The sequence below is a fragment of the Asterias rubens genome, chromosome 8 (assembly GCF_902459465.1).
Source record: "Asterias rubens chromosome 8, eAstRub1.3, whole genome shotgun sequence".
Lineage (NCBI taxonomy): Eukaryota > Metazoa > Echinodermata > Asteroidea > Forcipulatida > Asteriidae > Asterias > Asterias rubens.
In genome coordinates this window covers 19,010,992-19,024,007 of record NC_047069.1, presented here as the reverse complement: position 1 = coordinate 19,024,007, position 13,016 = coordinate 19,010,992, and the positions used below count along the sequence as shown (strand labels likewise).

At 39.7% G+C, this 13,016-nt stretch overlaps 2 protein-coding genes across 6 annotated transcripts in view; both read left to right on the top strand.

Annotated features, from left to right (window-relative positions):
- Window positions 1-2,640, top strand: part of LOC117293371 (WD repeat-containing protein 19-like) — a 51,493-nt gene extending 48,853 nt beyond the window's left edge. For all 3 annotated transcript variants that reach the window (XM_033775669.1, XM_033775668.1, XM_033775670.1), the window contains one exon: window positions 508-2,640. In XM_033775669.1, the coding sequence (XP_033631560.1) occupies window positions 508-625 (118 nt within the window). In that variant the 3' untranslated portion in view covers window positions 626-2,640. The remainder of the gene's footprint in view (window positions 1-507) is intronic.
- A 1,936-nt stretch (window positions 2,641-4,576) lies between these two features.
- Window positions 4,577-12,709, top strand: LOC117293828. 3 transcript variants are annotated; one of them, XM_033776283.1, is made up of 4 exons: window positions 4,577-4,725; window positions 7,935-8,009; window positions 8,943-9,106; window positions 11,732-12,709. In XM_033776283.1, exons 2-4 carry the CDS (start codon window positions 7,976-7,978, stop codon window positions 11,957-11,959), a joined length of 426 nt encoding a protein of 141 aa, XP_033632174.1. In that variant the 5' UTR covers window positions 4,577-4,725; window positions 7,935-7,975; the 3' UTR covers window positions 11,960-12,709. The 3 variants fall into 3 exon arrangements, with proteins under 3 accessions (XP_033632174.1, XP_033632173.1, XP_033632175.1); XM_033776282.1 differs by having other exon boundaries at window positions 4,577-4,926; XM_033776284.1 differs by having other exon boundaries at window positions 4,580-4,926; window positions 8,946-9,106.
- The last annotated feature ends 307 nt before the right edge of the window (window positions 12,710-13,016 follow it).

Genomic DNA, 13,016 nt, shown 5'->3' with positions numbered 1-13,016 from the left:
AATATATGTGTTTTGATGAGTGGAATGTGAATAAACAGTTAACTAAGGTTCTAAAAAATTAGTTCTTATCTTATTTACAAATTTAAGAGTAGGCCCTGACCCGAGAGGGCGCTGTTCGTGACGTCAATCGAGGCGCGATGATTTAAGAGAAAATGCTGCACAGTGCTGAAAAAGATGTCGGACCGGACCACTACTGGCACTATTGCTCTTGTGAGTCTGAACAGCCATGCAGACTGACCCCATCTTTAGTTGTTTTGCTGCATCCAGCAGCAATACAAATGCAAGAAACGTACAAACTCAATGACTTGGACTTGCATGTACTTTGTGTGTTTACTCTATGCATCAAGGCAAAGTCTGCCTCGGTTGACGTAACAAAAGGGGTAGGCGGAGTCTGTCTTGCATATTTCCTGATAATATACCTGTCTTTATATACTCAGCGCCTTGAGTACCTTGTTTGGTAGATACGTGCGCTATATAAGACTTTGTATTATTATTTATTTCTTGCAGTTTACTGGAGTCAGAGGATTCATGTCCGATGTGCTCAGAGCGAATCAAATCGGCATCACTGAGAAAGATCAATGACCCCTCCATGTACCTTCACCCTGATGATGGAGCTGAGGAGTAGACAGGAAGCAGGAAGATAGAAAGGAATGGAGGGGGAAAAGGGGGATTTAGAGATTGAATTACATTGACTTGTGCTTGATGTAGTTGTGCTCAGAGCAAATCAAACCTTTCTTATGAAGGAACGTAAATGGTCTATGTATGTTTCCACCTACACATGAGGATGAGGTTTAAACAGAAAGAGAAGGGGGGGGGGAAGGGGGAATTAGTGAATGGATACGGTCACTTGTGTTAGCTGAAGTCACTGTTTGGACACAAAACGTCACTGTAAACCATTCTCCTTAAGGAAAGTGAATGATCTTTATACGTGTTTCAACCTACACATAAGGGCTGAGGTTTAAACAAAAAGAGAGCAGAGGTGGGGTGGGGGGGTAGAAGTGGGATTTAGGGAATAATTTGGTTACAGTGACTTGGGTCTGATGGAACTCACTGATTGGAAAGAAAACATCACTGCAGTTGTCTTTGATGTGCTCAGAGCAAATCAAAGACAAATCATTCTCCTTAAGGACAGATAAACGATCTTTGTGTGTGTTTCCAATGAGAGAATAATTATGGTCAAGGTTTAGACAGAATGAGAGAAGGGGTATTTGGAAGAGTTTTTTTTTGGAGGGGGGGGGGCTAGTGGGTGGGGGAATAGAAAGTAGTGTCTGATGGGAGTCACTGATGGAAATAAGAAATCACTGTAGTTTTTTTTTAAATCTTTCAATCTTTCTCCTTAGTGAAGGTAAATGATCTTAAACAACAAACTATTTGAGGGATCCCCTAACATCACAAGGCGGGACGGCCACACTTTAAGGAGAGGGCTAAATCCAACTGATTTGGGCTGACCTTTCTCAAAGACCCAAATCAACTGCCACTCGGGTAGTGCGCTGAAACAGGGTTAACCCCCCCCCCCTCCCCCCATCACAGTCCAGAAAGAGTGTGGGGATGGTATCATCCACTATAGGAGTCTGGTTGGTAGAGCAGAATGCACTACCTTCCTGACTACTTATGAAGCAATTATGGTTAAGTGCCTTGCTCAAGGGCACAAGTGTCATGACCGGGTATCGGGCCCATGCTCTGCTGCTGACCACACCAGAGCTTGGGTCCAGTGAACTAGACCGCTCAGCCACAGCATGCCACAAAATGTGTATTTCCACTTTTATTTCTCAATTCCCTGGGAGCATACAACCGTAAGCTGCTGAAATAAGCCCAAGGGGTTATTCAAACACAAAACCGTCTCCCTTTTATACATCTGGATTAAAAGAAACAATGATGGTAAGTGCCTTGCCCATCAGAGACCCAAGTGTCATGACCGGGATGTGAACCCACACTGTTATCATTCAAGCGCCACCAGAACTCGAGGTCGATGCAGTAGATCGCTCGTCCATGATACACCAACAAACAAAATCTATCACGACATTAAATAGTTAAATAAAAAAGAAAAGGGTTTTCAAAATTTTTGATTTGTTTCAGCTCACAACATCTTTGTCTCGTGTTTTGGTTTAAAGTGTTTTAAAATTTTAAGAAACTTGCAATATTGTGAAAAATTATGTCACAGTATGAAAATAGTAAATGATTAGAGTCAATCAATTTTTAATTTATTGATGTAAAAATAAAAAATAATTTTGTTATTCATATACAATTGATGTTTAGGGGCTATTTTATTTGTTTCATTTGGACAAGGTCTGGTGTTGATTTCACACCAAAGTGAGTTAAAATTTATGGTTTTTTTTTGCATTTTTAAAACGATTCAGATTTGTTGGGTTTAGTTTAAAGAAAAAAAGTGTGCCACAAAATAATCTCTTACCATCTCAAAAGAGGAAACAATTAATTCAAATGAAATTCTAGATATTGAAAGATTTTCTAGTTTTTATATCTTTAAATAAAAGTCATTAGTGTTTGGTTTGGTTGTTACTGCCAAACTCATGTGCCTTGTGACACTTCTCATCTGTATAAAAAAGTATATAAATGTAAATATTATACTTGTTCTTTCCCTGTGAGTGCTAATTAAAATGAAGACATGTTTATTTGCACTGAGATAACTTTGGTTGATTAATTTATCGTTTTTATTGTTAAGTAGGATTTGAAACTTTGCATGGTGGAAATACGATATAGAAAGGTTTGCGGTAACACCATGTAATGATGATGATGTCGTATGCTATGTAGATCTCGTTTTGAAGTCCATAATCCAGTTTACGGCTGGGTCTTCAGCCAGGTGAAGGGCTTTGATGCCACCATCAAGGTGAGAGAGTGTGCAGTCATCTATCATGTGGCGCATCGTCTGTGGTTCTCCACAATCACAAAGCGGAGATGCAAGGTAGCCCCACTTGTGTAGGCTGCTGCCATGTAATAACTATCCCTAATGAGTTGGGGTGGTTCTGAAAAGAACCGTTGGTTTGAGTTGGTTTTTTTCTGAGTTGAAACCAACGGTTCTTTTCAGAACCACCCCAACTCATTAGAGATAGTTATTACATGGTGTTACCGCAAACCTTTCTATATCGCTTTTATTGTTGTATTGTTTGTGGAAACTTCCAAAACGCTTTAACTGTTTACTTACATTGTGCGATTGCACTGGCACAACGGTGTCAGAAAGTTGATTCAAAAGATTCAATCAGACAAAATGTTTACACAATATCACTTTTATTCGAGTTATAAATAAAATGCGTACAGTGTTAAACAATTGCACTTGTGACCTGGGGTTGTTGACTTCCAGCTTGAGGTATTTTGGATGACATAGGCCCTGAAATAAATGGTCCTATTTGCCAAGAGGTGTAAGGACATTTTCAAGATTTATGCTCAGTCGACGTTAATTGGAAATTTCGCTGATGTTGGGGTATTTTATTTGGAGGGAGAATAATTCATTATGCAATGGGAATTAAATTGAGCAGTGGAGTTCATGAGTCAATGGATAATTCCCCCTTTCCTATGAAAAGCGGTAAGACATTCTTATTTTTTTTCTTCTCGTGTATTTTGAATATTGATCATTTAGCACACTGCTATGGGAGTTTATTGAATACATTGTAGTGGGGTGCACCCTATGGGCACTTTTAACTGTGGTCGTAGTCGCTGGAGCAGAAGTCTTTCAGGAGCAACAGTGCAGCGAGAGTCACGTAAATGCCTGTGGGTCATCACTGCGACATACATCTAACGACTTGTCCACGAGTCTAGATTGCCCAGGTTATTCAAAGAATTATGTACATTTACAATTTTTTTCAATTGCCATTTTCGAATCCAGGCTAGCCTGGGCTTGCTTGGCCCTGCGGTTGTTTTGACAGTTGCGCGTGTTTTGTGTACGCGCTCGGGCTTTGGACGAGAGAACGGAGCCTGAAGCCGAACCCAAAGCCGAAGCCGTGGTTTCGAAAATATGGCCGAAGTTGCACCACTACTACGGGCCTTAACATTCAAACAGACACTAGACTTGAGCAGTCTTATTTAACTCACTTTGTCATCGATGACCTTTAGAGCAAATTATTGTTTTCCTTCGAACGAAGATTTTCTGTTTTTTTCCAGAACCAACACATGCAAAGTTTCTAATTCTATGTATTATTTTGATTATGAAACTCGGTGAAAACGGTAAAAGTAATTACATAAGAAAAAAAAAGAAAAAAAAGAAAGAAAAAAAAGTAAAATGTTGTGTTTTGGACACATTTGTAACTTAAAGACAATGGACACTATTGGTAGTTGTTAAAAGACCAGTCTTCTCACTTGGTGTATCTCAACATATGCATAAAATAACAAACCTGTGAAAATTTGAGCTCAAATCGGTCGTCGAAGTTGCGAGATAATAATGGAAGAAAAAAACACCCTTGTCACACGAAGGTGTGTGCTTCCAGATGCTTGATTTGGAGACCTCAAGTTCTAAATCTGAGGTCTCGAAATCAAATTCGTGGAAAATTACTTCTTTGTCGAAAACCAAAAGTGTCCACCGTCTTTAAAACGACGACCAATAGTCGCCCTGAGAGCTAGGAGCCATACATGGCTTGAAAATCCCATTGAAAATCCATAAGTATTGTTATCATAAGCAGCCATATGACAGTAATAAGAACGTCTTTGAAGAAAATATATATCCTGGATTCTACGGCTGTCTCTGTTGCTCGTATAACCCAAGGGAAATTCTCACAGGTAATACAAAAGACTGTCCGTGATTTTACACACCTTTTCTCTCTCTACCATCGTTATTAAGAACCAATCACACACAACGAATTTGAATTGCCAGGGAGAGGAGAGGGTCTGCGTGCAGTTCGTGCGTGCTGTGGAGAGATACACTCGACGGGAGAACTGTGCAAACAGGGCGTCTTGAATTCAAGCAAGGAACTGGATTAGGTGAGCAAATGGTTACAGTTTTGGAATTAGATTATTAAGTTGCTGTTGTTTTTTGTTGTTGAAGCACATTGAAATTAATTATTGGAGATACATTTTGCGATGCAATGTTAACCTTTTGTACAGCCGGGCGTGGTAAGATTTTGATTACTCTGTTTATATATTTTGTATACTTTAATTTGGGTGCTTATGCTGCCGCTGGTTAACGAAGTAATGTTTTTTTTTTAAGTACAATTTGTTTCTTCTTTTGTGCATTTCAAGTCTCTTCACAACAGAGGAACTCTTAAAATAATATTATTGGCTTTTCATCTGCTACAGCCACGAGAAAGCCTCCACTTCCTCAGCGAACGGTTAAACAAGAGAACCCCGTTTTTATTTGTTTTTATTAATAATATGTTTTTAATAGTTCTGATGCAAATGTGATTATTAGACCGACATACTTTAGCGAGGTCTACGAATAGAATGAAGGTCAAAGAAGAATTATTATGGGCTAAATGATTGCCCATTGCACTGTAAAACATATCCGTGAAATTTACGGCACTTTACCTGGCCACTAGCTGCCAGGTACAGTACCGTAAATTTTACAGTGGAGGTTTTGTAAATTGTGCCTTAAAGGGGTATTTTGCAAAGCTTATACCGTGAAATTTACGGCACTTTACTTGGCAGCTATGGTGGCAGGTAAAGTGCCTTAAATTTCACGTTTTTGTTTGTTAAACAGTGTAGAGCTCAGAGTTAATAGAAAAATATATCAGACAACATGAATGTGGTATTACGAGAAGAAGTTATTCATTCGTACGGCATTTAAACATTCCTTCCTTACGTTAGTTTGCATTGTACCCCGGGAAATTGCAGCAAACACCGGGAAAGTGTGAAACGAACATGGTGTTGTCGATGGGGCTAAAACATCAACACAAAAGACAATAGATTTAAAGGCACGTGACACTATCGGTAGTTACTCAAAATACCTGTTAGCATACAAACTTACTTGGTAACGAGCAATGGAACGCTGTTGATAGAATAAAACATTGTGAGAAACGGCTCCCTCTGAAGTAACGTATTTTTGAGATAGTAGTAATTTCTCATATCACTAAAATATTTGAATTGAATTCGAGTTCAATTGAATTCAAGGCATCTCAAGCACACAACTTGTGCGACAAGGATGTTTTTTCTTCCATTATTCTCGCGCAAATTCGACGACCAACTTCGTTCAAATGTTCACAGGTTCGTAATTTTATGCATATGTTGATATACACCAAGTAAGAAAACTGGTCTTTGACAATTACCAAAGGTGTCCAGTGCCTTTAAGGTTTTAAGGAATTCGTTGTAGGATAGTGTGAACAGGGACGGGCGTGATCGACAAAAACCGATCGCCGGTCACCACAGGGATATTCCATATACCGCCTTATACAAAGGCCACCCTGGCAAAACCCATCAAACACTTTTGGTCGCGTACAGATGAAATCCCCAGTGAATTTGTTTCCCGAAATGAACTTTGCTTTCACGGGAAATATTTCAATTGGAATCAATGAAGCCTCCACGCTTAGGGAGTCCTCGAACAGGTGAAGCACTCCCTTGCTCAGGACAATGAACATCTGTGTAAATAACGGACAAAGGTGTGTAATTCCTACTTCTGATGCTGCTGATTGTGATAAAAAAAAAATCTAAACTTTTCCTGACCCCAAAATTAAAAAGGATCTTTTGGAGTCTAAACGAAATGTGCTGTACCCAAATTGTTCGACTTTGCAGAGCTCGGATTCGAAACACAGCCTAATAGGCTAGTGTATACGTACATGAGTACCTTGCAAGTATACCCAAACTTGTCAAGTAGGCCTATTTGTATCAGTCAAAATGCACTCTGTTGTACTGAAGATCCACTCCGTTTGATGCCACCTTATTTAAAGCATGTATGTTGTTTTGTAATATTCTCCTAATAGAAGACAGTAAACCTTCGTCTGGATTTTACTTTGTAAAGAGGTTCTGTCAGTACATTCTGAAGTCAAGAAACGCATTTCTGCTTTGAGTTTCTTTGTTTCGCTGTCCCTGTATAACGTTCAAATACGTAATCTGGCCATTCCCAGAAACTGCTATAATGAGAGTCGACTTTATTCGTGTTAATGACGTATTCATTTCAATTTTCAAATGATCCCGCAATCAAAGAATGAAGAAAACAACATTTACAAACAAAGCGACAAAACCACTTCTTACACCTTTAACTGCAATTAGGTACGTTGTCAGCTCATACATATTTTAATATTTCCATTGTCTTAACCACATCGCACACACAGGTCATATGCCATGGTATCCTAAGCTGGACCATACCACACGTCCTAGAGGGGGTGTCAATCAACATGGGATTGTGGTATGATTAGAAGGGGCAGGACAAAACTCTGACAGTATCATTTGAAGTACTAAATTGATCTGTCAAGTGTTAATGGTAGACAAAAACCAAATTATAAAACTCGACTAACTAAGCAAACATGATTAAATTAAACAAGACAATACCTGGAGATGTCAACAACACACTTAGGTAAAAAAGAAGAAGAAGAAAAAAAGGATGCTAAATGCAAAGCGAATTCGGAAATAATGTTTTAGTTTGCGTCAGTCCTTGCTGCAGGGTTTTAATAAACGCTCAAACACCGGTAAAACGCTTCTCAGATTTGAACTTTGAGGCATATAAACTGATATCTTTACACACCACATTACTTCCTAAAATTGAATGTTTCTTTAAGTGCTTTTGCTTTATACTTTTGAAAGCTGGTGTAGGCTTCTACCCAAAAGTTTATAATTTTAAAAGTGATCACCAAACGTATACCTCTCCTTTAACATTACAAACTCATTATATCGGGTGATGTATTATCAAAGTTCGACCCATAACAATCAATACAACTATAATGTGAGTTGGTTATCTCAAGTTTTTTTACTACAAGTTTGTTATAATTGTCAAACTTGCACCTGTCAATGCCGAAGATTGAATATCAATAAACATTGCTCACGAAACTCGTCCCTTCCAGGTTTAATTGCCCCGTGGAAAGTGTGTGACGTCATTGTCGTCATGACTCGACTTGCCCTCGTCTGGATTGTCACCGGTAAGTTTCCACTAGAGCCCGGTTCATACTTCCCGCGAATGTGAATGTGATACTAATATTGACGTCACAGCCATATTTTCACCGTGAATGTTTCGCAGTTGACCACATTCCAACTCTTCCGAATTATTCGTTGCAAGTTTGTGACGTCAAAATTCGTATCGTATTTACATTCGCAGAAAATATGACTCTTGCTATATTGTTGCTAATATTTCATTTCAAGTAATGAACCACAACGACTGAATGGGTAAATTGTTAAAGAATTTAGCACGTCTTCGGAGGTTGTTGGTTCAAATCCCGCCCTATCGAATCTGTTTTTGTTCAACCTCAAATTATTTAGAAGTATACCCAGTCAGTTTCCACTGTGGTTTATTTTACCTGATATTTGAGGAAAAAACGGTGCTGGCTGCCACTTCCAATGTTGTGTCGTAATTCGTAAACTTGGGTGTGATCGCTGGCTACTTTAAGTTACAGGTTGTATGGCTAAGTTCTGACTGGCACTCCTGAATAAAAATATTGAAATAATAGGGACACCGCCATCATAGAGCTAGATGGCTCAGTTGGTAGAGCGCCGGCACGTTAATCTGGAGTTCACGGGTTCAAGTGCCACTCTAGTATTTTTTGTTCATTTCCAACCCCAGCATACTTCATTTCCTACATGGTCTTCGCAACCGGTGCTTGGTAGACGTACACACACGTGGGGACAAAATCCACTACTGTGACATACGTACAAACTTGATGGCGCTGTCCAAATCAACGAACTGTTGACTTGAGATTGACATTAAACCGTAATAATCACTGAGCTTTCAGATAGGTTTTACCATTCTTTTGAAAGTGTTTATTGACTTTACTTCTGTGGCTTGTTTTGAACAAACATTTGCAAGACAAAGCAAGACAACTGCATCGACGTTTTTTCTTCCCTTTTTTTTTGCCCAGCAGTGTACAGCTTTGCTGTGGTTGGTGCTCAGAAGACAAATGATCTAATGTGTTACAACTGCTCCCATTCGTACGCACAAGGGGTTGACGTGGGAGAGATGAATTGCAAGGACCCTTTTGCCAATAATGGGATTAAGAAGATTAAATGCAACGGCTTGTGTGTGGTAAGTTGACGTAATTTAGTCCAAAAGTTTTTAAAATTTTGATTTAAAATCCTGACAAATCGCTGAATTGACTATAGTTCTCCTGCTCATGAACTTCAGTATAACTGAACGGTAGGGGCATGATTTAATATTAACACTGAGTCCTTATATAGCTTTTCATCACAACCGATGGGCATCTCAAAGTGCTATATTGTTTATAGCGATGGTGAGTATGGGGAGCTACAGTTTTGAAGTATGAGACCTTCCCTTTCCATAACAAGGTATTGTGGAGCCACTTAACGCCGGGGCGAGCGTTCTCTTAAAGACACTGGACACTATTGGTAATTGTCAAAGACCAGACTTCTCACTTGGTGTATCTTAACATAATGCATTGTAACAAACCTGTGAAAATTTAAGCTCAATTGGTCGTCGAAGTTGCGAGATAACTACGTAAGAAAAAGACACCCTTGTCACACGAAGTTGTGTGCTTTCAGATGCTTGATTTCGAGACCTCAAAATCCAATCTGAGGCCTCGAAATCAAATTCGTGGAAAATTATTTCTTTCTCGAAAACTACGTCACTTCATCAGAGGGAGCCGTTTATCACAATGTTTTGTTCTATTAACCTCTCCCCATTACTCGTTTACCAAGTAAGTTTTTATGCCAACAATTATTGTGAGTAATTACCAAGTGTCTATTTACCGAAAAGAGCGCAAGGTTAATTTACGTGTACATTACACAGCACACGGGACCAACGGCTTTACGTCCCATCCAAAGGACACACCAATTGATTAAGTGTTACGACCGGGCGCAATTTTTTTCTGCAGTTAAAATTTGCCACCCTGAAAATGTTCATGATTTTCTTTTAAGTAGGCCTATTCCCTTTTATGGCTCGATTACAAAAAAATCCTAATTGAAAAGCACTACAACGGTGGCAATTAAAAAGTGCAGTAAAAGAAATGCGACCGGGACTCAATCCACGCTCCTCTAATATGGAACACCAAAGCTTGAGTCCGGTGTTCTTATCCGCTTGGTCACGAAACGACATGGGAAGATGACCACCGTGTATGATTTTAACAAAATAATTTACATTCATGGACACACGATAAGTTTACGCGAATTTCAATTCAAGCGCTCCACAATAGAGTGCGACACTAAGATGTCATTTTTGTCAGTTCATGGTAAGGGTTCACCTTTGAAAAAAAAGACGTATCCGTGGCGGCTGTTATAGCTATCGGCTATGATATTGCTAAGTGTGTTGGTAAGGATCGTCATAATTTGCTTCATTGCATGATGACGCGGCAATTCTTAAGCCGAGTCGTAGCTGCCACACCTCGGACACGACAATTAATTCCTGGATAAAGGCGAATATAACAGAAACTCTTTAGTGTGCCATTGACTATCAGCTTCATTAAGGCCATACGTGCTTTGTAGTATAGTTAGTCTTAATTGGCGAAACACTATTTATTTATTTATTTATTTATTTCCAGGCAAACAGTACATACAAAGAATAGGCAATAGAAAATAAGACTACACAGCGAACAAGCCTGCGGATAATCAAAAAGCGAAAATAATCACTATCTAGAGGTGCAACATTTCTGTCTCATTATGCTGGCTCTGAGGGACTGTACACGTCTACGAAACTGGATTTAAAATAGCCTGAACATCTGACGTCACACTTCAAGGCTCGTGAATAACGCCAGTGACCTGCCTCCAGACCGGCTTGTACATTCACCTTCGACCTACATCCATTCAACATAGAGATACGCAGTCAAACTCTATCGCAGACGTGATAGGAGTGTACTGTTTGGGCATCTATGGAAAGCTAAAGTCACCGCACGTTTTATCCAAATCATTGTATCAAATGGAATCAATGGATCTTTGTAGCAGGTACCTGTCTTTATGCTTGCGGATAAAGACAGGAGCACAGTCTAGATTATAAACAGCTCCTTTTGAGACAGATGTTTGTGTGCCACAGATATCTCTTCGTCACTAACTCGTGTTGCGACTAAAACAAAATGAACGTCACCAATCGATACTAGTTTGTTGGATACAGTAGAATTGATCTTCAAATTTGTTCTCTCGTTATCATAGCATGATCGTCTAACGTCACATTTTGAGTGCTAGTGAATAATGACAGATACCAGCTGGACAGATGTTGCAACATGTACCTTTGACCTAGGGGGCCTACACATTTACACGTACATAGTACATAAATCAACGCTACTTGATGTACAACAATTATGCACACAGTGCCTGCAGACGATCGGAAGTGCAAGCTGACAAACTATTCACTTTGGACCAATCACACCACGTTTATCCAATGTATCATTGAATCCAATGCAATCACTGTGCCTGTAAGACTATTGCATGTCTTTACAGGGCACCAGTCTAATGTTAAACATTTTTGTTCTGTAAGCCGATGTTCACTTTCTGCCCATAGGTACAAGTTAAAAAGCGGCAGTCCTTTTTATAACTGAGAAGTCGTCCAAAACCCGAAAATCTACGCCGCGATTGTATAGCATAGCAAAACAGTTCTCTAAAGGTACAAATCTACCTGAAAAGTAGACACACACACTCTTCCTCCATGCATGGTGTTACAGCAAACCAAAAAATATATAATTCTTGTTCTCTCTTTCATTTTCAGAAACACACTATAGAGGGCGATGTTCCTACTATCTCACGAAACTGCCACACTCTCCAAGAGGGCGACTGCGTCGAATTAGACCGCTTCAAGCTCAGTTACGGAGGCTTTCTCAGCCAGCACTGTTGCCGCAACAATCTCTGCAACAGCGCAGGCGCCATGACATTTAACCTTTTTATACTCGGAGCTGTGGTATTGGTCGGCTTATTTGTCTGTATTGACCTTTCATAGTGCGGCCATTTTGTTTTTCATCCAATCCAACTCACCGTAAACCAAACAGCGGCTTTAGACAAATAGTCTGGATCAATTAATGAAAGTTAGCATACATTACTGTGATTGGATACAGGGAACATGACCAAGAAGGTGACAGCATTGTAAAGGTATGTTGTTCCCGATGCTGCTATTTTGGCTTTCTGCTGTTGATAACAGAGGATACAAACTATAGGCTTGAAAAGAATATGATGCGGCAATGAACTGTTGAACATGGAAAACATGAAGGTGTGTTCTTTAAGTTTGAACACTTTGCCACGATTTATGTCATTAAAAAGCAGATTTAAATGGGTGTCATAAAATTGAAAAGTGCAGTTTGAAGATTGCCACGGTGAATAATAAAAGTTAGTCTGAAAACTTGCAGTTGTACTGATATTTGTAAAATCACTTATAAAAAGACTGTATCCGAACTAGCTGCTACAGCTACGACTCTTTCCAAAGATGTTGCTGAGGATGTCCTATACCTCAACGCATGATGACGCGGACATCTAGCCGTAGCCGTAGCCGTAGCCGTAGCCGTAGCCGTAGCCGTAGCCGCGAACTCAGGCACATCCTACATTTCCTTTAGAAAGGAGTGTTGACTCTGGAAAGAGCTGTTTCTAATATATAGCATAACTTGTTTAGCCCGTCTTCAGGAGAACTAAAGCCCGGTTCATACTTCCTGCGAATGCGATACGAATGTTGACGTCACAAATTTGCAACGAAAAATTCGCAGCAGTTCAACTTTCGGTAACTCACTTGCGAATATCGCTGCGAAAAGAGGGTTGTGAGAGCAAATTCACGTCAAATTCGCTTCGCATTCGCATTCGCATGAAGTATGAACCGGGCTTCTGACAATTGCATGGTATTATACCAACAGCTATTTTCAGAGCCAACACTCTCCCCAAAGAAGATTTACACAAGGTTGTAACTATTGTGTGGCTTCTTACATAACGCTCATAATCCATCACTCAGTGACGCTCAAGGGGCAAGGTATACATGTGTGACTATACGTTTGAATTATAAGACCATACTCCTT